General features: G+C 34.9%; 1 protein-coding gene across 1 annotated transcript in view; it reads left to right on the top strand.

Moving 5' to 3' along the window:
* LOC138707623 (man(5)GlcNAc(2)-PP-dolichol translocation protein RFT1-like) overlaps nucleotides 1-27,817 on the top strand; it is a 76,029-nt gene that overhangs the window by 34,018 nt on the left and 14,194 nt on the right. Inside the window, exons 7-10 of the mRNA XM_069837287.1 lie at nucleotides 5,879-6,129; nucleotides 17,035-17,163; nucleotides 19,706-19,826; nucleotides 22,368-22,531. Coding sequence (XP_069693388.1) covers nucleotides 5,879-6,129; nucleotides 17,035-17,163; nucleotides 19,706-19,826; nucleotides 22,368-22,523 — 657 coding nt within the window. The 3' untranslated portion in view covers nucleotides 22,524-22,531. The remainder of the gene's footprint in view (nucleotides 1-5,878; nucleotides 6,130-17,034; nucleotides 17,164-19,705; nucleotides 19,827-22,367; nucleotides 22,532-27,817) is intronic.

The raw sequence follows: 27,817 nt of genomic DNA, 5'->3' as shown, positions 1-27,817 counted from the left end.
AAGCATTTATATATATTTAAGGAACATATCAGTCTTGCCAAAAAATATATGCTACATCATAAAATACCTAGCCCTAATCAACACAGTCTAGTATATACAGTCACGAAACTTGAGTTGTGAGGGTGCTAGAAACAATAGACTATGCCGGCACTATTTCGCATTGTCTGTAATGAGGCAATATTAGCGATCCTAGTGGTTAGCAACTATCTATGGATGCATATTTACTACGTATTGAGCTTCGTGACTGTATATACTAGACTGTGATATCATACTGTATCATATGATATATCATCATATAATTATATCATATACCAGATCATATCATATGTATTTCTAGAAGTTGTTTTGTAATTGAGTACATTTTGATGCAAGTATTAAATAAAGATACATTTAACTTCCAGTTTATATAATTGTAAACTAATATACTTAGTAGCACTTCATTTATTGGTCATTTATTCACTTTATAAAAATCAGGATTGACATTAGGTTTCTAATTTTTCAGTTTGAGTTCGATTTTTCTGCTTCTGTTCTCATCTGTATACTGTCACTATCTTTACGATGTTAGCTGTATCTTAGTATGATTTTTTATTCTTAATCTGATGTGTTTCATATATCATGTTAATCTGTTGTAACAAACATATTTTGGTTCCTCACACTGCACAGTGGTCCAGGAACCCTGAAAACCTGATCACAACTCTTTTTTGCCTACAATTTGAATCCATCGGTTTTTTCAAGACAATAATATTATTTTAGAACAAAAATAAGAAAAACACTTACATGAATAATGATTGTAAGGGTGTACATATTTCAAGCAGTCAAAAATTTAGCATTTCGAATATTTTTTGTCAGTAAAATATATGACATACAAGGAAAAATATAAGCATCTGAAAGTCCCATCATCCTACTTCAGGCCTGGACACTAATAACTCAATTGAGTCATTGCAGACCACCCCTTAACTCCCCACTCCACCTTCTTCGACTGAGACAGTAATGTTTTGGTGCGGTACAAGCAAATAGGAAGGTCAGTGATGGATTATATCAAATGGACATCATAGTTTTTATGTACTTTCGGCTCTCGCTGGTCGCCTAAAATCCACTATTGATGCATAGAGCCTTACTGTGTGTTTGTTTATAAGATGGTGTAAGCAAATAAGGACATGGACAGGGTTTCTGCGTCCCTTTCACTTCCCCTATGATGCCCAGGGCTGTTCTACTTTATATTAAGACTTTTATCCATTTTTAATTTGTCTATTAATGTGTGTTTTAATTTTAAAAAATGGCGACTGCTTTCTGTTTCAAAGTTCAGTGTTTTAATCCTAACTCGACTAATTTTCAACTTTTCTATGTTCTGTTTTCTTCAGTTTTAAACCAAAAGATAGGTCTACAAATGTAACCACCATTCTGGATTCTTGGTAAATATATAATATCTTTAATCTACATTTAAAATTAAGAAACTGATTTTAAAGGTATTTTTGCTAATAAATTTTTTTCTAGACAATTTATCCAACATAAGAGCATGATTTTGGTACAGATTGTAGATAGTGTTTATTTTGACACATTCAGAACTTTCTCTTCAGTCATTTCAGAGATAACATTAAAAGAGATTTGAAAATTTATTATAGTTGGCAGGAAAACGTGATACAATCTCCCCTACATAATTTTTAAGAAGAGCGCAGCATTATGCATAAAATAGTAATTGGAAATAATGTAGATATTTAAATAATTGTTTAACAAAATGTAACTGAAGAGATGGGGCATATATTAAAAATTATTTTGAAAAATCAAATATTTGAAGCTATATAGGTGTATCTACCTCCTTAAATATAGCCTATTTACACTATATATATATATATATATATATATATATATATATATATATATATATATATTCATTTGAAATCATCTAACAGTTGAGGCTTCTCTACCACTTTCAGGAGGCTAAGCACAAATAGAGATAACTTCTTTTTCTTACGTTTTTGGGCCATTGGCTCTTTGTAGGTGGAAGTCTTTGGGTCACTTGAGACCAGCAACCAAGGGAGCACAGTCTTTGGGTTGCTTGAGACCAGCAGCCAATGAGCACATCTTTCATAGTATCTTCTCTTGAATATCTACGAGAATGATGCTCTCCGTTCTCTTTATATGCTTGTTTCTCTCTTCTTGGGACTCATCGAGCATCCACCCAATCAGTAAAAGACTGTGAGAAATTATAGAGGACCCACGAACCATAATTTTATGTACCGAGGTGAACATGTAGAACCATGAATAGTATTGCAGATAGAATCACGAATTTCATTTGCTCAGCATCAAATTTCTCTGGATCGATGTCCAGACCAGAAGAAAGGCCTGTAGGAGTATGGCACACTTCTCTATGAGCTCCTCATTCAGGCTTGTTATTGCTCTGACTTTCTGGGACTTTTGGAAAGAACGACAGGCTGTGTTGCCATAATTTGAAGTTACGCTGCCCTCTTGTCTTGGCTCGTCTATAATGAAGCCTAACTTGGCCTTCATGACTTCTGGATTCTTCTTTTTTTCTTTTGCATCGTTTCCTGTGTTTCTTTTCAGCGCATCTGCCATCTCTGGAGATCTAATCTGTAAGCCTTTAGAGTAATTAAACCACGTGCTCGATGACGAGGCCTCGGAAATAATTTATTTTCACGAAAACAAGCAAGTTTTGTTTACTGCTTCTAAAAATAGGAAGAATTGAACTACTTTTGGAAAGAGAAACCTGAGCAGCAGAGGGTAGCCATCAAATTAAAACTGTAATAGAAATAACAAACTTACGGTACGTGACATTTTGGTCACAACCTACTTCTGTGTAATCTATACTAATAATAAATCTGTAGCCGAAATTTATCTGGTAATTTTCGATTTTCCAAAAATAATTGGTCCTGACATATATAATTAAGCACCCTGAAACCGAAAATCACTTTTTTGAAATTTTTGTTTGTATGTCTGTCTGTCTGTCTGTCTGTCTGTCTATCTGGATGTTTGTTACCTTTTCACGCGATAATGGCTGAACTGATTTATATGAAAATTGGAATATAAATTAAGTTCGTTGTAACTTAGATTTTAGGCTATATGGCATTCAAAATACTTTATTTGAAAGGGGGGTTATAGTCTGTCTGTCTGTCTGTCTATCTGTCTGTCTATCTGGATATTTGTTACCTTTTCACGCGATAATGGCTGAACTGATTTATATGAAAATTGGAATATAAATTAAGTTCGTTGTAACTTAGATTTTAGGCTATATGGCATTCAAAATACTTTATTTGAAAGGGTGGTTATAAGGGGGCCTGAATTAAATAAATCGAAATATCTCGCTTATTATTGCCATTTGTAAAAAATGTTACATAACAAAGGTTTCTTTAAAAATGATTTCCGATAAGTTTTATTCTTTGCAAAATTTTGATAGGACTGATATTTAATGAGATAAATGAGTTTTAAAATTACAATAACAGTGCCATCTAAGGTGCTGTATTGAAATAAGAACAAATTACTTCCTCTATAAGGGGCCTTGGTCAACAACAATCGAAAGATATTAAACATAGCCTAAAGAGAATGTTTCTATGTTTGTATGAAGTAATATCGGATGCTAAATTAACCGATTTGTATAATTAATTATTATTTCACCATTGGAAAGTGTAGTTTCTCTAGATGGACATAATGCTATAATGTTATTACAGTAACGTCTGAGTGAATTGAGGACAGGTAAGATTAAAATAGCTTCTTATGCACAGAAAACTTAATAGGCTATTTTGTACATTCATTAAATTATGGTTGCATGTAATAACAAATAAGAAACATGTTAAAGGAATTGTCATTGCACCAAATGAGTGGTCTCTGTACCAAAATGATCGCATTTTAATTATTTAAATACAATTTAAATTAAGTAACATATTAAACGATTTATCCCTCTATCAAACACGGATGTTCCCTGGATCAAACGTCCTATTTTAATTATGTAATTACTTTATATTTATTTCTAACTGGTGCAGCGAAGCGCACAGGTACGGCTAGTCATTTATAGAACAGTAAATTTAAATCGAAACAATTCAGGGTATATAAACATATGTATTGGAAAAGTACTTACTGGTGTTTAGCTGTGTAACTTCGCAGTTGCTAACTTGAAAAACACAGACAATTGTGACACCCGATACCTTTCACTTCTGAAATCTCTGTCAGCCTAAGGACTAAGAATTTCATGACTACCCAGATAGTTTAGAATACCCCAGGCCATTGACTCCTTGGTTTGCTAGCTCGGGGACAGGTTTTATCACGTTTGTATTTTGAGGTTTTGGCTAGGTTTTCGGGGTCTCTGTTGTAAATATGGGAACGAAGTTGGAATCCTCGGTTATGTACCATTACAAAACGTTCCGCCATTTGTACAGATTTTATGCCACTAAATACTGCTTTGCTAGTAACTGAAACTATGCACTCTAATGCAACAGGTGTTAGTCATTACACTTGCTTCTTACCACTCTAACTGCCCATTGTCAATAATCAAGCCTCTGCACATCCCTGATATATAAATAGTTTCATTACTTCATTTTGTAAATAAATGTTGTTCCGTTTTTATTGAATTTGTATCTTCACTTTCCGGATATACCTCATAGATGACGTCAATGACAAAGACGACATTTGTGAAATTTCATATGCTAGTCCAGCGTTTCTCAAACTATGGTCCGTGGACCACCTGTGGTCCTCGAGTTCTGCCTTTTGGTCCTTCAAAAAAGACTGAAGAAAAAATAAAATTCAAACGAATTGTGTATCACACTATAGCTGAAAATCTCAGAGTTTGGAAATGACACATGGTAATCACCTTTCACTTTTTCTTCCAGTACTAATACTTCATGAAATTTCTGGCACCACGCCTGTAACCCAGCCAGGGACCATCCGAATTCATAACAGAGGACCAAAGTACCGAACCTTTTCATGTATTGACTTTCTTAATAGTTTTGCTGACACCCAGTATGCACAATGAAATGGGAAACGTACAGTATGTCGTACACCAATAACAGAATGTGTCAAATTCCATCTTTACTTGTTGAAAATCGGGCATGTTTCTGCATTAATTGTTTTATTTGTTTTTCCAGATGACTATATAAGAAATTTTAGACTCCACCTATTTTAAAATCCGACAGGTTTACTTTTTACACTTGCTTGTTTCGTCTCTAAGTGCCGTTTCAATTTCGCGGGTTTCGTAGATTCTTTCGAAAGCACTTCGTAACAAACAACGCTTTGAGGTTTTGATTCACTCTCATTGCCACGCCAAGTAAATCCAAGTTCCAAATAACTCTTGTTATATTTACGAAAGTATTTTTTCTTTGAATAGCTACTACTAGGACTAGATATTTCTTTAATGCCACTATAATCACTGATATTAATATATTTCTTCACACACAGCTTCTGAACTATTAGCACTGCCTAAATGAAGCGTATCATCATGTTCTTTTCTTTTCAATGATCCGGATCGAAGCCAATTTTCCAATATTTATAATGGGCACTATTTAACAGAGACATGAACAACTACTAGCAACAATGCACAGAATTTGTTATAAGTTACTTGTGATTAAGTATACTGGTATTAAAATATGCTACAAAAATGATAAATTTGCTTTCGAAGGGAACAAGAGTAAGGTGGTCCATGGAATTGTTCTGACTTAAAAAAGTGGTCCCCACTTCAAAAAAGTTTGAGAAACGCTGTGCTAGTCAATTGCAATGTATTATCAGTGTCCGATTTCTGATCACACTTGCTGAATTGATTTTTCAGAATGTTCTTGTTTGCAAAGATGTTGTGAGAGAAGTGTAAGCATATTTATATGGTATCATTTGGTGCAGTTGTTATTGTTGAACGTGATATTTTAAATTCCATTCACAGAGACACATGGCGGAGTCTGCTAAAGTGCTGTATGAAGTTATTCGTTGCATAACGTGCATTGGACTGGTGATAGTAGTCTTTGGACAATCTTATTCGCATCTCCTGCTCTTCCTGTATGGTGGAGAGAGTCTGGTTCTGGGTCCAGGCCCTACACTTTTGCGGGCTCATTGCTTGGCTGTCCTCCTCATTGCTATCAATGGAATTACTGAGTGCTATGCTTTTGCGACCATGAACACAGCACAACTTGATAGGTAAATTATTAACCACACATTTTCAGTAGTCCTGACATGTTCTCACAAAAAACGAAGTGTTTGACAGGAGAGACGGAAATAAAATTGTTCAAGAACTTTTATACAGCATTTTAAGAAAGTCATGAAGAGCATGCTAAGCAAAGGATTTCACACAAAATATACATGGCAAATATAGCTTTGGACAATAGGCACAGAAGATGTACTCAGATTTTACTTGGGTTGGATAAAAAGTAATGGCAACAGTTCGATATTTCTGACATGGCTTTATTCACAGGGGTACAACATTTACGTACCTTCTATATAGTCGCCCCCCCCCCTTATTTATTACCTTTTGCCAAATGTTTGGAAGGCGTCGTACACCATCAGCGCATCCATCTTTATTGATGTTCCGTATTGACCGCCCTAAAGCACGGATAAGTTCATCTCTGGTATTGTACCGGGTCCCTCCCAGTGATTCTTTCACTTTGGTGAAAAGATCGTAATCACATGGATCATATCGGGTGAGTACGGAGGATGTTCCAGAATCTCCCATTGCCAGTGACGCAAGAGGTCCTTGACAGCAGCAGTGGTATGACTCTTTGCATTATCATGAAGAATGATGGGATTCTGTACCACCAAGTGTCGTCGTTTTCTCCTGAGGGCTGGACGAAGGTGGTGCTGCAGGAACCTGCAGTAGTAGTCCGCGTTTGCCATCTGCCTTGGAGGTACAGCATGGTGCAGTATTACCCCATCAATGTCATACGCCACAATGAACATCACCTTCACAGCACTTCCAACAAGGCCTTCCCGAAACGCTTTAACCCATCGTGTCACTGTGCGATATGGCAACGCTGCATCGCCACATGCTTCACGCAGTCCCTGAAAACATCCTTGTGCACTACGACCTCGTGCCACTTCAATTTTGATCCAGGAACGTTGCTCTAGTTTTGTAAACATGATCTTAGGGCGCTCACACTATCCCTATGAAAGTGAACGTTCTACACACTGCAGTAGATTGACACACTGCAGTAGATTGACAGAGTACTGTCGCCGCTGGCTACACTAACTCATCTGACAGTCCTTGTTCATGTCCATACAGCTGGCAACTCTCGAACGCACCATCGTCACGTGACAGCAGTGTTGCCATTACTTTTTGCCATGTATAATTTGAATTATATGTACACATACATGTGTATGCATGTGCATGTGTAATTATATTTTGAGGTATGTTTTATGTGAAATATTGGAGGAGACAAAAGACTATTGTCTTCTCTCGCCAACAGTATTGCAGGTGTCAGGAGACAGAGTTTCGTTGAGATAGTACCACAGTCTAGTATATACAGTCACGAAGCTCAATACATAGTAAATATGCAAACATTAGATAGTTGCTCACCACTAGGATCGCTAATATCGCCTCATTACAGGCATTGCAAAATAGTATCAGCACAGTCTATTGTTTCTAGCCCCCTCAAAACTCAAGCTTCGTGGCTGTATATAGTAGACTGTGACAGTACCTTGTCATGAGACACTCACTGTATTTGAAATTACACGAGAACTTGTTATCCATAATGACTATTAGGATTCACTGTAGTTACACCATAGAAATTCTTTGGATATGACAAAATGCAGTAGTTTCCCATGATTCTCTGCACCTGTTAATTTCCAATCCTCAAGTGATTTTACATGTAAACAGTTACATATCCTGCCATATCTCCTCAGTGGTCAAATGCTAGTGCCAGAAGGTGGACAAGCAATAACATACTAACAACACACATTTCCTTGTTAGGAACTCTCAGCACTATCAGGGCTGCAGTCTGTTTCTTCCCCTCTTGTCCCAATATTTCACATTCTTCTTCAACATTCTTTATTGCTTTTGGGTTTCCCATGATTCATTAAATAAGCAGTCAAGTACCTATGAAAATAATAATTTCTCCTTGGCAAGAAAAATACAATAAAACTTGAGTTATATGTTTTTTCACTTATACATTTTTTTCTGAAACCCCAGCAAAATTTCTATACTTTCCATCTTAATTTATTTCAGTTATACGTTTTTCTCACTTACACAATCGTATTTTAAACCCCAAGAGCTACGAAATTTCATTTATACATACTAAATCAATTTTGTTGGAAATTAGGTTTGCCGTGAAAATGTAAGAACGCGAAAATACCGTATTTACGCCATCGAATATAATATGCACACCAGTTATGTTTATCCTAAAATGCAGGAAGAAAACTGACGAATATAATACGCACTTGTGCTAAAAACCGCTAGAGATTAAAATTTATTATGTTATAAAGATAGGTTATAAAGGCACTCCCTTACTTCTAGCTGAATGGCGTTTAATTAATCTGAAACAGCATTAATAATTAATAACATGTGATTACTTTACAAAAAAAAGTAAATAAATAAATGAAAGTCAGTTACAAACACACTCCTCTTTCTTCAACTCACTGCAATTCAAAAACCAATCAGCATACTTTTTTTTTCAGACCCCTATAAAAAAGTATAAATGAAGTTTCACTGTATAAGATTTAAAAAGGCAACTAGTTAACTTCGCATTCTCTGTTTCATAAAGTGTTCGTTGCCCTGTGGCCAGTAGGAACATGTACATGTACATGTGTTTATATGCAGAAAACTCTCGCCCTGCCCAAAAAAATGGTGATTGTGTTAATGTGAAGTAAGGACAAATGGCAGAATGAAGGTGCAGGAAGTGAGATTGTCAAGTTAATGTTCTGCTTTTTCCATGCCATTTTGCATAATTATTTCCATTCACTATCATTTAAAAAATGAAGTAAATTGACAGTCATATTGCTATGCCGATTTGTGTATGAATGATGAATATAAGGTGCAACAATTACCCATTCATGACGTACGCTAATTGATTTTGTTCAATGGAGTTTGAGATTAGTAATAATAATATTAAAAGAATCGGAGTGAGGGGATGGAGAAGCTTAACAGCAGACAAATAAGAAGTTTGAAAGCTGTTGTCCAAGTGTCCAATATCTCTCCAGGGTTGTAATCCCAGTGATGATGGTAAATAATAATATTAATAATTATTAAAAATGCTTAAGGTTCATGGTCTTCAATAACTAAGGAAGTGTATTTTGTTTCTTCTGTAATTGATGCAACAATTAATAATGTAGTATATGGTAAAAACTGGTAATATTAATAGAAATTAATAATGAAGAAGGAGAACTTCAGCAGATAATCCTTGTTTTTCTCCAAAAATGGTCACATGGATCTAAAATTCCACTTGATTTTAAAAGAATTCGAACTTGGGAATCCAGTTTGGAAAGATGATATTCTTGCTGGGTGACAGATTGATTGAAGAAGTAATTACCTCTTAGATTGCTATTACAAGAATTTTGGACGATGGATTCTGCAAAAATACTGATAGATCATGGCTTTCGCCACTTATCTGATGTGTAGGTAATGTGGAGAGGAAAAGAAACGTCACGTGTCCTCCTGTTCCGTGTTCTAAACTGGATGGATCCAGGTGCAAATACCCTAATGATTTTAAAGAAAGTGAAGCTGTAGGTCAGTGCAAGTGTCCACTTCTCTGATGCCTCTTTATTCCCTGTGAATGGGGCACACAATGAGACAATTTAACAGGCCTAAGAGCATTGAGACCATATGTAGGTCAAGAAGAAGACTGGATTGAGCCTTTCTTTCCGATTTGTTTTTACACTGAAAGTATTGAGTGTTTATGTGTATCTGGTAGTGCAAAAAAAATGGAGTGAACCACATGTTGTTCTATACATATTTGTCTGTAAAGTTGAAGGAATTAATACCATATCTCAGAGATTTTAGTGTTAGAAAATATGTTGTCTATGGCTTGGCTGCATGAAGAAGAAGAAGACTGGATTGAGCCTTTCTTTCCGATTTGTTTTTACATTGAAAGTATTGAGTGTTTATGTGTATGTGGTAGTGCAAAAAAATGGAGTGAAGAAGAAGAAGAAGAAGAAGAAGAAGAGGAAGAAGAGGAAGAAGAAGAGGAAGAATAAGGGGAGGAAGAGGAAAAGGAAAAGGAAAAAGGGATTGAGCCTTTCTTTCCGATTTGTTTTTACATTGAAAGTATTGAGTGTTTATGTGTATCTGGTAGTGCAAAAAAAATGGAGTGAACCACATGTTGTTCTATACATATTTGTCTGTAAAGTTGAAGGAATTAATACCATATCTCAGAGATTTTAGTGTTAGAAAATATGTTGTCTATGGCTTGGCTGCATGTTTATTTGTGCATGTTGAACTTAGTATCAAAGTTTGTTCTATGAGCAGATTAGGTGCATTATAATTAATACGAAAATGAACTTAAAGAGTAGGATGATCCATGTTTATTTTTCCATCTCTCGAAATGGATAAAAGGAAGACTTCAAATTGTCCAAGTTTATTACAGATGGTTTATGACGACGATTTTTTTTTTTCGTGCATTAGAGAATGAAATGTCATTTTTATATTGCTGAGAAACTTAAAATTGTCAGTATGCAGAACAAGCACCCACAAACAATTTACTTTATGCTTCTAGCCAATAATTATTGTATGTACATTCTTTCTAAGTGAGTCTCACCGTGCATAGGAATGCGAGGATATTAAATTATATACTGTTTTCGCTGTAAGAAAAATCCTAATGTAAACACAAGCACGTGGCTGTCATACCCGTGATTGGCTCACAGTCGAAACACTCACACGACGCAGGAAAATGTAGCCTATATTTGGAAACTATCATCTTGTATTATTTGAAAATAAAAAATTGAATTCTAGTTGTTAAATACAATGAAACATATAACTTCACTCATATGTAAAACGATATGTAAAAGAAAAGCTACTTTTATATTTTGTTATGTACTATGAACGCGGATGAATACAAACAGTAATACTGAAGTAGTCTGTTCTTGTAACAAGCTGGCGTCACTTGGGCTCGTAGTTGTTCACGTAAGTACATGGTACTGAAGTATGGCTTCTGCATCCTCGGTGTGTTTGGTTATTAAACATAAGAGTAGAAAACCTCTCAAAAGCGGAGAAAAACAAATAGTGTTAAATGTATATAATAAGTTATGTGAGTTTTAATTAGAGAATATTATAAAGTTAATGTTTCCTAAGCAAATGAATGTATAATAGTGAGGTTAGGCCTACTTGATGAGTAACGGGAAATGTTTAACATGAAACAGAATGTACAACAGTAGGCGGGAACACGTACTGAGAATCTATGGCGCCAAACAGTGGCCAATGAAGCCTCACTTCAGTCACGTGCTATTGTTTATATTAGGATTTTTCTTACAGCGAAAAGATTATAGGGTGTATACCAAATGGTGTGCAAGAAGGCAAATGGCTTGAAATCACAAGCTTGATGCCATTGGGAAATACATATTATATTTTTCTGAAATAACATTTCAGTGATTTGTTATTTTGACTCGGGAAATATTGAATTCATGTAACTTGAAAGTGATTAGTCATACATACCTTTCTGTATGTGAAATTTCCAGAGAATGCACTCCTTTCTAAGTCTGATTAGTTATTACATAAGATATGTAAATTCCACAAAATTTGTTATAGTTTTATGTAAAAATCTGTATATCAATTTTGAATTATATATTGCAATTTGGACTGTAAATGTAGAAAAATAGAGAAGAAAATAGTGTTAAAATTAATAAATACTAGCATCATTCAACAACGTAGATTACATTTTGTAGGTAGAAGAGAAACTACACTCAGTGATCTCGAATTAAAAGCACCTGCCTAATACTGTGTTTGGACCTCCTTTGGCTCATAGAAAATGATGTACCTGCAATGACATGGATTCAACATGATGTCTGAAAACCTCTAAGGAATGTCAACCACGCTGTTTGTATGGAGGTCCGTAGAGCAGGTTGGTGTATCCAGTTGTCAAATCTGGTATTCCACATCACATAAATGCTCAATAGGGTAGAAATCTAAGGAGTATGGAGGGTAGTTCAAGTGGTGGAAATCATCATGCTATTGCTACACAGCTCAGGCAACTACAGTTTATTCTTAGAAAAATTTAGATAAGTCTGCGGACTTACTATCATGGTCGTATAGTAGGGTTGCCAACCGTTCCGTATTTCCCGGGATCTCCCATATTTAGCAGTAGTTTTCAGTAGTCTCCTAGCTCTTCTCTTCGAGCATTTTCGTCCCTTATTTTTTCATAATATACAAGTTTTATTTCAAACATTTAATTTTGCTGTGAATGAAGATGATTCACAGGATGAATTTTGTTGTTCCAGAGATGAATTAAAATGTACAGTCTCTATAGAAGGTAAATGCTTGGCAGAAATGGGTTTCAATGCTGACCAGGTTAAAAAATTTTTAATATTAGAAAATTGGAAAAACTGGTGAGTTTTGTTCTAAGCTTACCAGGTAGTAATGCTGACACAGAGAGAGAGAGAGATATATATATGGTGTTTTCTCTCATGAACAATAAGTGGACAGATGTTTGAAACAGAAGCATGACATACCTGATCAACTAAGAACTGCAAATCGTTATCAACTTCAATTACAGAGAAATTTTTCAATTAAAAAAAACATTACATGAGACAAAACCTGTCTCGAAATGCTCCTAATTTAAGCTTAACTGTCAAAGTGTAAAATGAAGTTTTTTTTTTTTTTTTTAACTGAATAATTTGTCAAATTTCTATGTGAAATTCTGTCGATTCCTTAGTCTCCCATACTTTCTTCAAAATAATTTGGCAACCCTATCATATAGCCACAGGCAACTAGCACAGACATCTCTTCTGTACATCTTGATTATGATGATAGTGCTTTTCCTTTTATTTGCGTCACTGTCACATTTGTTTCTAGTTCCAGAACAGTGATTAGAATTTATTGATCACTCAGTGTAGTTTGTATATGATACAGGAAGTGAAGTTAATTCCTCGGTGTTAAAGTATGATTGCAATTCCACATGATACCTTCTTTATACTGTATCTCAGTAACTAGAAATAATTTTATTTAAAGAGGAAATCATATAAAGCTTTTGAAATATGTCAAATAACATGAAGTTTCTATTATCAAATGTTTGACTATAATCATTTCCACGAGTCATTGTTTGCTATTTAATACCATTAACTTTGATTATCATCATCGAAATGCTACTGACAGTTGTTTTTGCCAGATCGTGTACTGGTACATTTCTTCTGGATGAATAACATCCATACAATCAAGCATCCAATAACACAGCAGAGTGTTTCAAAATGTTGAGAGTCATGCAGCCAGGCCTAGACTTCGGGCATTGACAATTTTTACAATTGATTTTTGAAGAGTTGAATTGTATGTAGTCATTGAAATCCATTGACTGTTGAATGGTGTTTCTTTTACGCAAAATGGATCGAAAAATGTGCCACAAAAAGATAAGGGGATCTAGATGTGTTATTTCTTTGGAAGTTAAATTAGATATTATTAGAGATTCTGAAGCAGTAAATGAATTATGAAAGCATGTAACAATTAGAAGAATCATTTATAAAAAATGTAAAAAGTAGACAAAGTTAACAGTGCACGGTACAGTTAAAGTAATGAAAACTCGTAGTGACATTATATGGAAATGGAGCATTTATTTAATGTGGATAAGTGAACAAGAGGCAAGAAGTGACGTCATTACTGCTTCATATATTCGGCAGAAAGCAAAGTGTACATTTAAACAGCGTGAAATCTGAACAAAGTCACTACAATGTTAAATTAGTAGCCAGAAAGAGATGAAGGGGCGAATTTGGAGTCCAATATTCTGTTCATGGAATTGTGAAGCAGCCAGTGCTGATAAAAAAACTGCTGAAAACTACCTATAGAAATATAAATGACAGGCCCTTATCAGCACAGATCTCTTTCTCTTTCACTGACTTCTCCCTCCTCCCTCCCTCGTCTTCGTAACTTGCACTTTCTTCACTTGCATATCTTCCGTATTACTATTAAATCTCGTCTCCCTCAACATTTTTCCACCACTTTTCGTTATCCCCATTGGCTCACTTAACTTTTGACTTATTTTCTCGAATTTTTTTTACTATCATGCTTCTAAAAGTTTCAATATCCCCAGCAGACTCTGGATTTAAGTCTTCTAAAGTTCTCCTTAAAACTTATTACCCTTATTACTATTACTGTCACTTTCTCCATTTTCACTCTTGACTCCTGGATTATCTTTTTTACACCACTAGTTTTCTTCCCATTTCCCTTGCTCCTAGTGCCATTCATCTTCACATTCAAGTGCTATTAGTTGATTTGCATTTCTCTAACTCTACAGTTTAACGTTGCGTCATCATGTTTATACTTCTCGTTCATCTTGTGGGTTCTTAACCAATTTAACTGGAGTTCAGAAAGAAACTTGTTGAAATTGACAAAAAAGAAATAAATTTGTCTATCAGGTTTTAATGAATTGGTAGTTCACGATATCAAAAATCTAATAGTCACAAACCATTCAGATATCAGCACAGAAGACCTTATTCTACTGGATGAACACAGGGCAGCAGAAAATTGGAAGGAAGAATATTTAAGTCTCTGGACACTGAAAATCTCAGTTCCTCGGCCACAGGGAAAAATGAATATTTTGGACAGTGATTCTAACTTTGAAAGAGCCTCGAAAGTGATCTCTGATATTGAGAAAGCCTTATTTTACTACAGGTAGATTCTGTGTCTAAGATGAAGGTTATGAAACAACAAAATCTTGATAGTTATTTCATGAGAAACAAGAACCCCAACATTTTGCTTAAAACACACACACAAATTACTTCAGAGACTTTCATTTCCTGAGACCACAAGGAATCCTCCTTAACTTCAAATTACCTAGATTTCACGTTCTTTGCATATGTAATATTTCGACACATGCATCTGTATTCTGGATTACTGTAAGTAGAATAAAAACATTTGTTGATATGACAGTGTTCAATTGTACTTATTGCACGTTATATTGCTTGCAGTCATCCTTATGTAAATTTTTGTTTGGTTACCAACTTTTTGTCTCTGTATGTAATCATGGTGTTCTACAGTTCCACTGTCCCTTGTTGAAAGACATTTCAGAACATGTCAATTGTTAATTTTAGTGTCAAATATTGTAAACACACATGATGTCTGAACAGAACACGTCATTCCGTGTTTATTAATTTACATAATTTCTTAAGCTTTTCTGTTAAATTCCTGTAAGAAATATAATTTATTAAATTACTTTTTATGAAATTAAAATAGATAGCGCTAAAGAATTATACAGGTTCTGGCAGAGGAATGGGCGATTTTAAAGAGCATATATATCTCCCAGCACAGTTGAACGATAAACTGCGTGCACATTCTGTTGCCAGTACAGTGTTATTTAGCTATCATGGAAAGATGGAGTGGTGCACAACGTGCTATTGCAATGAAAAGCTTTTACAAAAACGACTACAGTTTTGAGGCTGTTAATCATACATTTCATCACTGTAATGTTTTGTGCCATGATCCCATTCAATCTGTTCATGCGACTGACATTTTCATTCATACAAAATTTAGGTGGTACATCAATTAAATCATCACCATATTCTCAACCAAAGGGCATTTTGTGAGGAGATTTTAAATCTTATGACTGTGGAGATTTTATTGACACTTTGTGGTTGTCTGACGAAGCATATTTCCATCTCAGTGGTAGTCACTTAAGAGATTTCTTTTCAAGAAATTAATGAGAGGCTATGTACTTTATGATCTCAAGTACTTCATTTGAAAAAAAAAAAAAAAAAAAACAAATTCTTGAGTCAATAACCAACTACATTGGAGTCCCTCCGCTGGAATTTTCTAGTATGGAAACATCTAATTTTGAAAGCTAGCTGACTCCACCCACTAAAGGAACACTGCTCAATATGTTACTGGTAAGGCGATCACTTTGCTCATGCTCGACATTGACATCAAAAGATACAGTAAAGAAGAAGAATTGCTTACCTGCCGGTCTGAAGTTGCGCTTGGACGCGGGTTCGATCCCCGCTTGGACTGATTACCTGGTTGGGTTTTTTCCGAGGTTTTTCCCAACCGTAAGGTGAATGCCAGGTAATCCATGGTGAATCCTCGGCCTCATCTCGCCAAATACCATCTTGCTATCACCAATCTCATCGACGCTAAATAACCAAGTAGCAGTTGATACAGCATCGTTAAATAACAAACTAAAAAAAAAAAAAGAAAAAGAAGAAAAATTTATTTTCACTTACACATCATGAAAATACAAACTTAAATAAGAATTATTTTAGCATCTAAATATATACACATACAAATATGAGAAGATTTTTTAGTGACACATACAAATATAAGAATAAACAATTACAGTGGTAATTCCTCTAAATAAAATAATTGTTTTAACGTTAATGACAAAAATATTTTTAAGTAATTTAGATTGATACTCTTTCATAATACATTTACTCAGACAAAAAAAATTAAGTTGAAACTAATAGGGAATCTGTCGCGCGGTTCCTTCAATGCTTAAAGACAAGTACGTCATCCTCAGTGATATGTAGTATTAAAATAGTAAATAGTGTTTGTACACACCTGGCTGCTTACACCACATCCTCTGTCTACGAGTCACTGAGTTCATTGCTCTGCAGTGGTTGTATTGCCAAGGTAGGGGCAGACACAGAAGACCAATAATGTAGTACACAGTATGTACAGATGTATTAAATTGCCTTTAATTGGCTAATAGTTTTTACCTCCATTTATGAAAAACGAAGGGACTCCACTGTATTTATAATTGCCCATTCCTCTCCTGGACCATGTATCGTTTCAATAACCATAATAGTTTTGTGGAAGGAATTGACAACGATAATCCAAGTTCCACTGTAGACTCATTAGATTTCAGCAGATAGAAATGCTTTCTGTTCCCTTATTAGGTATACTTAAGAGTGGAACAGCATGCATTGTCATTGTTTGCATTTACAGCACTTTATTATAATTTCAATTAATTGTATTATTATTTGCAGGTATAATCGCATCATGGCAATGTTGTCTGTCTTGTTCCTCGTAGTTGCCTGGCTGCTGACGAGATTGTTTGGTGGCTTAGGTTTCATCCTAGCTAACTGTTATAACATGGCTGCCAGAATTGCTCTTGGGTAATGTATACTTTCATTTCAACTCTTTTTGTTTTTCTGTCCCTTATAACAATGAAAATTAGCGATGAAAGAGTAATGGAACAGAGAAAAATTCTCTCCGGCACCGGGACTTGAACCCGGGTTTTCAGCTCTACGTGCTGATGCTTTATCCACTAAGCCACACCGGATACCCATCCCGGTGTCGGACAGAATTGTCTCAGTTTAAGTTCCAACTCTTGGGTTCCCTCTAGTGGCCGCCCTCTGCACTACATCATAGATGTCTAGGAACGTAGGACTGAAGTCCACACATGTGCTGAGGTGCACTCGTTATGAGTGACTAGTTGGCCGGGATCTGACAGAATAAGCGCTGTCTTAAATCACGAAGTGATTTACGCATATCATATATATTATTTTAATGTATCGAAGTACATATGATATTTCCATGCAGATATTCTGCGTCATCGTATGATGAAAGAGTAATGGAGCGGAGAAAAATTCTGCCATGCAGATATTCTGCGTCATCATCATATGTACTTCAGTAAATTAAAATAATATATATGATATGCATAAGTCACTTCGTGATTTAAGATGGCGCTTATTCCATAAGATCCCGGTTAACAAGTCACTCATAACGAGTGCACCTCAGCACATGTGTTGATTTCAGTCCTACATTCACAGACATCTATGATGTAGTGCAGAGGGCGGCCACTAGAGGGAACCCAAGAGTTGGAACTTAGACTGAGACGATTCTGTCCGACACCAGGATGGGTATCTGGTGTGGCTTAGTGGATAAAGCATTAGCACGTAGAGCTGAAAACCGGGGTTCAAGTCCCGGTGCTGGAGAGAATTTTTCTCCATTCCATTACTCTTTCATCATATGATGACGCAGAATATCTGCATGGAAATATCATATGTACTTTGATACATTAAAATAATATAAATGACAATTAGGGTAAAATAGTTGTTAATATTACTACAGTTTTATTGTAATGAGCAACGTTTTTTTTTTAATATGTTTGAAGCTTTTATTGTTGAAAAGAAAGTAAAGTATTTTAATGAACACACTTTGATTTATTTTTCTACATAACCTTCATTTCTTTGCCCACATTTTTCCTACCATTGTGGAAGTTTCAGAAGAACTCTACTAAGACACTGACATACAGTTCCCTGGTTTACTTCATTGTTTTCACAGCATTGGGCTCATTCACAAATACGAAAGTTGGTAAACCTATCATCCCATTCTCTCCATTAATTTATTCCCAGATGACACACTTGTTCTTTCAGATTTCTTTTTTAAGCAACAGAACCAGTTTTCTCAAAACCACCTGGTTAAATCCCCGTAATTACAAATGGAATATGGACCTTGTCTTAAATTGTTAAAAAAAATTTTCTCAGACCTTGAGAAATATTCCTTTTTTTCTTTCATAATAGAATTGGATCAACTGTATCTTAACATCTAATGATAGGACCATGGCTTGAAACCAGAATTCTTGTAACAGTACTAGTAAAATCATTAATGCTGTAATCAAGAAAATGATAATTATGGAAAAGCATAAAGTAACAAATGAAAAACCTCATCATTTGCCCAAAACTTTGCTGCTTTTATTTGTTTGTTTTTTTCAATCTCAGTTATTAAACTATTTATTATGCTTTGATGTTTTATGTGACTTTTGAATGTTGACAATACTTCAAACATTCAGGATGCATGTAGTTCAGCCATAACTCCATTAATGTAAATTCTCTTCACTCATTGCTACTATGATGGCTACTACAAAACCATACTGCTCACAGCCGTCATTTAGCTGCAGTAGCGTATGACTTAGTATCATTTCCCCTTCTGCTGACAACGCCATATCATCAGCAAATCTTACACACTTTATTCTTTTTCATTCTACTATCACTCCTCCCATGTTCTGAAAACAGTTCTTCACCAAATTCTCCAAGTACAGTAGATGTTGAACAGGATAGGTGATAAAGGGCATTCTTGTTGTACTCCTCTCCCTGTTTCACTTCCATCAGACATTTCTTCTCCTATCCTGACTTTTACGCGTTGTTTCGTATAAAGGTTACTGAACAGCCCCGTGGCTTTCCAATCCCCCCTGTTTTCTTCAGGGGGGTACAACAAGAATGTTCATCAGTTTATTTCAATCCACCTTGTCAAATGGCTTTTCTAAATCCACAAATACTATATACACTTCTTTATTCTTCTCTAGTTATCTTTATACTGTATATATTATAACGTATTCTCTAAAGAATTTGAGAACCATTGCATTTGTATATAGTATCTAAAGATTGTCTTACACTTTACATTGTATTGTTAAGCAAATCTAGAACAAATTTTCAGCTGGAATGAAATGAAATGATTTTTCCAGAACCTTTCCTCCTGAATTTCTCTACATTGATTGGTGTTCCATAACCTTATGATTGGTCTTGTAATTTCCATGTGAAGCATGTTGGTGAGAGTGATTTCTAACAAAAAAAGGTTTTGATTCAGAAATTATTTAATTATAATTGTAGTTCATTGTAAATCCATAACTAATTTCATTACTGTTTTGTTTCACAGCGTGGTGTTCATTAAATATCGGTATAAGGACACAGAATACAAACCACTCAATGGAATTATACCAGGACCGTTGTTCCTAATGATGTTAGCTTGTGTTATCGTAGTCACTCAAATATCACAGGCAAGTATACTTATTCTTCAGCTTTGAATCTGTTAAAATCAATTGGAAATTAAAAGTGATTTTAAGAGTTTTTCATGCACAGTATCACATATTCTTTATTACCACCAGTGCGGTGGAACCATATCAAACTTTTGTCTTGAGTTTTGTAAGAGATTTAATGTTTGAACCAGCACATTAAAACTTTGGGTGTTACTGCTGTTAAGTATTGAGTACAAATTCTCAGAAATCATTTATATGGACAATGAACTCGAATTATTTGTATGAACAGTGAGTGAAATGACACAAACTCTAATATTATTTCTATTTTGTTAGGCTTATACTGGAAACTTTTATATTTCTCTTCTTATTTTATTTGCGTTGTACTGCTTATATCGTTAGCAAAATTACGAAAATAATTACATAAATAGGTATATCTAGCAAAGAGTTAATATTAGTTTAAATAAATATTTGTGTGTTCTATTAAGTTTTCGTGAAATTAAATAATAATGCATGCTTAAATTTGTCAATATTCTGGCGTGACAGATGTGGCAACATGTTTAGCAGGCAGTACTCTGCACAGGCATACGTACATGTCAGCTGAGTTCAAGCTCCCTGTCCATAGGTCTACTGCCAAGCTGATGGCAGTTCAGTACAGGTATTCGATAAACAACTTACAATGTCATTCACAGTTTAGGAATATCATATGTTATTAATTTATGGAGAAAGTCGTCGCAATTCAAGTGAGGCAAAAAGGATGTACAGCCAATGTTTTCCACAAAGAAGGTTACCTAATCGGCAAACTTCTGTAGCAGTTTCTCAATGATTGTTCGAAACTAGGAGTCTCTTACCCTGTTTCGAAAATCACACAACCAGAAATTTGTTTAAAAATGGTACTGCTTTATGAAAGTGGGAGAGATTAAAATGTTGCAAAAAATAGTTTGTGTGATTTTCTGCAGTAAACCATTATTGTTTATTTTTTAGACATACAAAAAAAAATGGAGCAATATTGTTAAATAAAATGGAAATTTACCATAGTGTTCTATTAATGAGATTGAAAGTTTGTATTTGCTGCTTGTTTTATGTAAACAACAGTATTGTCGTGGTCCGTCCCTGCATTAGAACAGAGCATCTGTTTTGTATCAGTATGTCTGTATTTGCTTGAGCTGTACTGTGTACTTGTAAACTCCCTCCTCCTCATCCAGCAATGTTGCCAAATGTCTAATATCGTAAACTTAATTAGTTAAACATTGCAAATATATATATATATATATATATATATATATATATATATATAATACAGAAGATTCCAGATATAACATGAAATATTTTTATATACAGTATATTTAAATCTGAAATATTTCGATATAATAAGTATTCCACAGAACACTGTAATCTTATTCCACTAAGAAGAAAAAAAAAACATGTCAGAAGTATATTCTCAATATTTTCATCTTTAAACTCGTGACAAACTAGAATTTGATTCATAATATCCACTGTATTTTGACATTTAATGCTCAGAACTATAAAAATATGTAAACTTTCTCATACAATTATCTATAGTAATATCATAAGAGGTCTGAGATTTCCCGATATATCCACGAGCAAAGCGATCTGCAGTGACATTTGTTAGGACTATTTCGTGAATAAAATAAAAATGTAAATAATATATCCCTAATATTCGCTCACAAAATGTTAACAATTGTATATTTATGAATACCTATTCAGACATTGTGAAGTTGAAATAGATGAATATCGATTACTGCAATAAAGAAATTGAATGTTATTCAGTAATGCCATTTGAGAAAAGCGAAATACAGGTTTAACAATTTTAATTACATCTACTACGCTTTTCTCTTGTTATTATAACAGAAATACATTTTCATTATCAGCTGAAATCATAATTTAATTCAAACATTTTATAATATAATGCAAATCTGGCTTCCAGGTTGAAGGTCCCTGTGAAGCAGACGTGAATAATTTCAAGGGAAAAATTGTTCCGGGGCCAGGTCTGGAACAATTTTTCCCTTGAAATTATTAATTTTATAATATCATTACGAAATAATATTAATTAATACATTAATTAAATGAATACTTGTTCTGAACGAGTGCCATTTTCTTCAGATACAATGGACATGGAATTAGAAGATGAAGATGTAGATGTGGAAGTAGGATTTCACACTTTATTTAGTACATTGAACTCATCTTCATCAATTTACAGCAAAACAGTTGGCGACACTCGCTAAACAAAAGAACGACCATGTGATAAATTGATAGTGATAAATTGAGCTGCAAAAATTTTCGCGATATATATCTGTGATCACTTGGAATTCGAAATTTCATTACACTTCATTGGTCGAAAATGGAATGACGTCATATAACGAAATAGTCATTGTAACTCTTCAGTTTTAAGTGTACTGGTACCTAAATTGGTTTTAAATGATGTTGAATTAGTCAGGGGTTAGCCCCTTAAGAATGAAACCTGAAACACCGTGTTTAAATGATAGATTCGTGGTTTGTGCAAGCGTAAGAGAGAAAAAAAATATATGTTTGTTTGAATTTCAGGCACTTTTATCTGAGGAATTTAAAATAATACATCTTGGAGTTGGAATCATCTGTTTCTTGTCAGTACTCATTACCTGGGTCCATGAAGAAAGGGAGCTGGTGAACTTAGCTGTACAGAAATGGACTCAGAGCACTCAGACATTAAAACAAGAATAAAATTATTGGTAAATAGCTAGTATAGCATGATATAGACACCATGCATGTACTACTATAGTCGCAACACTGTTATTCCCGGCATGACTCCTCCTCTTTGCTTACGTCTTAGGAAGTGAAGGCTCTGTAAATTCTAGGTAGGTAGTATCGTTCGCCATTTTTGTTCTTTCGTTGCCGAGCTACCAGACGAGGAATCTATTTGCCACATAGTTTAACATCATTTCGCAGCTCCTATGATAATAAGTCAAATGCACTGTAATTCAGCAAATAATTGAGCGGCAAATAACGTCCACGTGTGCTTTCTACAAACACCAACGAAAGAGCCAAAATGGCGGGCGATTATATTATTTATTGAGCCTAGGAAATGCATAACGTCTTCATCAGCAAATCACAAGATGCACACATTTAAATGTAGCCGACCTGCAACGTGATTGGCTGCCTGAAATTAGAGTGACAGGACTATAGTGTTGCCTTGCCGTGGCAGTATTTGTAAGTTTTCATAGGAGATGGTACGACTAGTTTCAGTTGGTGTTTATACGTTTTGATAGTTAAACTGCAGAAATGTCTGAAATTATCATTTAATGTGGCTTTCAGTCAATAAATAGGGCCTATAGGCAACTCGTTAAAAAAAATAACTTTAAAGGTTGAATAATCTTTGCATTAATGGGCATGTGAACATAGTTTCATCATGGCAGAAGTAATTTGACAGACATTTGCAACCCTCTTACTTTACAAAGTAAAATTAAATGTAAACATAAAATAATCATAGATAGTAATATTATCGTCACTGTTATTATCATCTTTATCGTTATAGTGATCTTCATTTATGTAGTACCAGTATTCTTATTGAAGTAAACAATGTAATTAAACCAATTACGACCCCAATTTGAATACCTCAGAATATTCCGAATTTCATATCACATCTTTATTTTATTTATTTTGTTCGAGGTCGAAATATTTGTAAATATATGTCAATCTCCTGCAGGGACTGGAGGGACCAGCAATTAAGACTGTACAGTAGGGCGGATCGAAAAAAAAAATCCGAAATTCAAAGTGTCAGGGTGTACAAAATTTACCTTGTAGTCTCTACTATAAGCAGTAAAAAAACTAGATCTCTGATTACATATTTCACCGAGCCACAGGAGGTCTAAAGATTAGCATATAAAGTAAAATTTGTATTTATTTTCATTGTTCTTCAGTGCATGGTCAGTGAGGCTTAAGTCACTTTTCTTTTCTGATAAGCTATTAAAAAGAAACACTTCAGTTTTCATTTAATAATACAAGCTTTTGTGTGAATGGAATGCAAGTCATAATACAGTAAAATGATCAACTTACCTTAAGTCTTATTTCCTAACATTGTGTCGGTATTAACGGTTTATGTTGACATATCCTTTAGTATCATCAGTCATCACTATATGAAGTACTGGAGAAATGTTGTGTTGACCACTTAAGATTTTTATGCATCTGTACTTTAACAGGTGCCAACAATATTAATGAGGAAGCTTGTAGATTTATATTTCCACTGTTGTTACATTCTAGAATGTGAAAGAATAGTATTAATGAGTTACTGAAAGTGTTATTAAAATGCTCTGTAGTAGGACAGAAGGATCAGAAAGTGAAAGCAGTCTGGAGAAACTAATATATAAGACAAAAAAGAAAACTGCTATTATTTAAGTCTCCCATAATGATTCAGATCTCCAACAAGAGCACATTTTGAAAACTGTAGTGGACACATCTCTTTCGAAAGATGAAGTTGGGCTTTCTTCTATGAGCAATGGCAATGCTGACACCAGTTTTTTGCAATCTGTTCTCTTACAACCATGTCTTTTATATACAGTAGCGTGCAAATTAATCCGAACAACGTAATTACTTATGCAAAAACACTCAAACAGGATAAAAAAAGGATCTAAGACAGACCTCAGTAATCTATGTGGCCTCCCTTGTTCCTAATGACAGCTCTGAGACGATTTGGCATGGATTCCACTAATTTCCCTCAAATATTCATTTCTTCATCGCGAAACCATACACCAATGAGGGCAGAAATCATCTTCTCCTTTGTAGAACAATCCATTTTTTGCATTCTTCTCTTGCAAATTGATCACAAGTTCTCAATGGGGTTGATGTCGGGTGAGTTGCCTGGCCAGGGGAGTACCTGAATATTCTTCCTGTTGAATTCTGTAGTTTTTCGAAATGTATGGCATGGTGCCAGGTCTTGTTGGAACACACCTCTGCCATCCGGAAATGATTTTTGCAGCTGGGGTACGATTCTGGTTTCCAATAAGTGAATATATTTGTCAGAATTCATCATTCCCTTGATAGGTATTAATGCTCCAGGCCCTTCATGTGTAAAACAACACCAAAACATTACTTTAGTGGGGTATTTGGGTGCTTGTTGGAGATGAGCTGCTGTTACTTTTTCGGATCCTTTCCATACATAAGAAACACTGTGGACGTGGACCTCGAAATGAGACTCATCGGAAAAAAGTACATTCTTCCAGTCATTCACTGTCCAGTGTTGATGTAATTTTGCCCACATTAAGCGTTTTTTTGCACATAACAGGGGTTAGCAGTTGCTTCTTAATAGGCTTACGAGCCCTTCGTCCAGCTTCCAAAAGCCTATGCCGCACTGTTGTGACGTGAATATTCGCCCCAGTGGTAGCCATTAACTCGCGGGTTAAGTCGACAGCAGTTAGTCTAGGATTTAACTTACTTTTCCTGACTGACAATTAACAGTTTCCTTTTTTCTGGGGTCTGATGGATCCAGTCTCCCTGTATCGTTTTATGATCGAATTAACAGTAGCCAAACTGATGTGACATTCTGCAGCAATTTGCCTCTGTGTCATAGAAGAATGTTCTGCTAATGTTATAATTTTAGACCGTTTTCGTGGAGTTGTATCCATTTGTGAAGACGACAGAATGTACACAGGATTGCAGTATTAAGTCTTCAACACAACTGAAATGCTTATAAGTACAAAACGACAGGCAAAATGTCACATATTATAAAAAAAAAATAATAATGACAGACCTTCAACAATGGAATTACACGTACTACAGATGTCAATTAAAGCGGAATGAGCAGCTGTGAGGCCAACAATGACAGAAAATGTAAAAATATGTCGTGTTCGGATTAATTTGCACGCTACTGTACGAATTTGTTCATAAAAATGAAAATAAAATATTATTGCATCCCAGTTTATCATAAGCCTGATACTCTTTACCCAAGAATTTTATGCAAATTAATAACGAAAAATTAAGTTTATCTTGAAATTGATTTAGTAGTAATAGTCTGTACCAAGTCTTCTTCAGTTATGAAGTCCAATTTCTCAATACATTTTTCATGATTAAGGAATGAACAAACATAAAAATATATTCACATGCAGCCTATGCACAAAATCGTGGATTTTGTACTGCAATGCAGGTCAGGTTAGAAAAGGATGGATTTGTAGGCAGGCTAGTATTCACCCACCTTCAATCCCAGCGGGAAAGTAAATCATCATAACATCCGAGTCTGGGGCATAGAAAACTTGCAAACCTTTATACAGCATGTAAGAGACCCTCCAAATGTGTGTTTCCACAATTAACAGGTGCCAAGTGTGTAGTCCCTTTTTGCCGAATTGACAATCACTGGCCATGATAACCATTGGCTTATGTCAAAATCTTCCTGACGTGATCTTCTAACAGGATGGCAGCCCTCTACATATTTTTTGCCAATAAGAACGACATTCTTCTGGGGCTTGGATTGATTATGCTGGAAATAAGGGTTTGCCAATAGAGCTCTTGCTTTCACAATCGTGAGATTTAATACCCTGCAACTTCTTTTTGTGGGGATTCATCAAGGGTGCTGCATATCTGCCACCATTACAACAATTGAACGACTTGAAGTAACGCATCTTTGATGCAGTGCAGTTGATATCCGAGGATGTTGTGAGAAGCATCTACACAGATCTGGACTATCATCTTGGCATCTGCCATGTCACAAACAGTGCTCATATCGAACATTTGTAATGTGCATGTGAATCTTGGACAGTTTTTCTTGTCGTTCCATGTCATGACTGTTGTATGTCAATTCATTTAAGAATAAATGAGCTTTATTTTTGCTCCATTCTCCTTTTACTTATTTGTTTATTTTATTATTTAATTTCTTTTTGGTTAGGCCTTTCTGATTTCAAGCAGTTGCCTCTAATGTTCTTTCTTCTCGATAGAGAGGAGAACACTCAGCCAGCTATGATACTTTTTGGATGAATGGCCAACCTGTTTTGGAAGCTGAGAAGATAGGCATAAGAAATTAGGTTGGGAAGAAAGTGGGTTATGTTTCTTGTAATTGGTACTATCCTAGCATTCTCCTGGACAGATTTAGAAAACCATGAAGAATCCAAGTCAAGGTAGTTGCCCCTTGCAACCGAACCCCAGAACTCCCAAATACAAGGGAGATGCTAACCACTATACCACTATTATTTTTTTTATGACTATTTATTTCAAGCAGACAATTTTATTGAGGAATTCACATTGTGTGCAATGTAAAAAACGAAAGCTCATCATCTTATTTGGTGCACAATAAAGGATTTCATTTACATATGTTGTTTGAAAAGAATATATTTAAACTTGAATATTTTTGGTAAAGATAAAGAAGTGACTGTTACAAAACTCGTAAATGTCTGTCATCTTCATAATGCGTACCGTTAGATATTGCACAAAATCTCGTAATGGTGTGTTTAGGAACACATATATTTCGTTGTAGGAAAAACGATTGTATGAATTATTGTAAAAGTAACTTTAATTTTGTCATTCTTACTCTGACTCCTCTAAATTCAACAAATCTACTTTTGCTTTCTTTGGATGAATAGAGTGTAAACTACAGTAGAGCCTCTATTATCCGTGGTAATGAAGGGGATGGGCTGAATTGTTAATTGAAAAAATCGGATAATCTGTACCATAAAAATTTTTCGTAAATTTGGTGAATAATATTTTTACATTTTCGTAATTCCCTTTGTGATGTTGAGTTTAACATGCTAGATAGTGGATCAGAAGTTCGCTAATTTAAGTCTGATTATTAACAACGGGATTTTAATGGCTGTCTGTGGAAAGATATGAGCAGTGGAGGTCTCATGTTATAGATTTACGTACTTTACACACTCCAATCTCGTATTCTGATGCGAGATGAGCCACGGTTTCTCTTCCCCCAAACCATTTACACTTTTTTTTTTCTATTCTTAGCACAATGAGATTTATTTTGACATCCGTACAAAACATTAAATTAAATTAAATTTTCATATAGAAGTTATACAGTACGACAATTC

This window comes from Periplaneta americana, chromosome 10, assembly GCF_040183065.1.
Source record: "Periplaneta americana isolate PAMFEO1 chromosome 10, P.americana_PAMFEO1_priV1, whole genome shotgun sequence".
Lineage (NCBI taxonomy): Eukaryota > Metazoa > Arthropoda > Insecta > Blattodea > Blattidae > Periplaneta > Periplaneta americana.
Note: the sequence above shows the minus strand (reverse complement) of the source record. Positions and strands in the feature narration are given on the sequence as shown.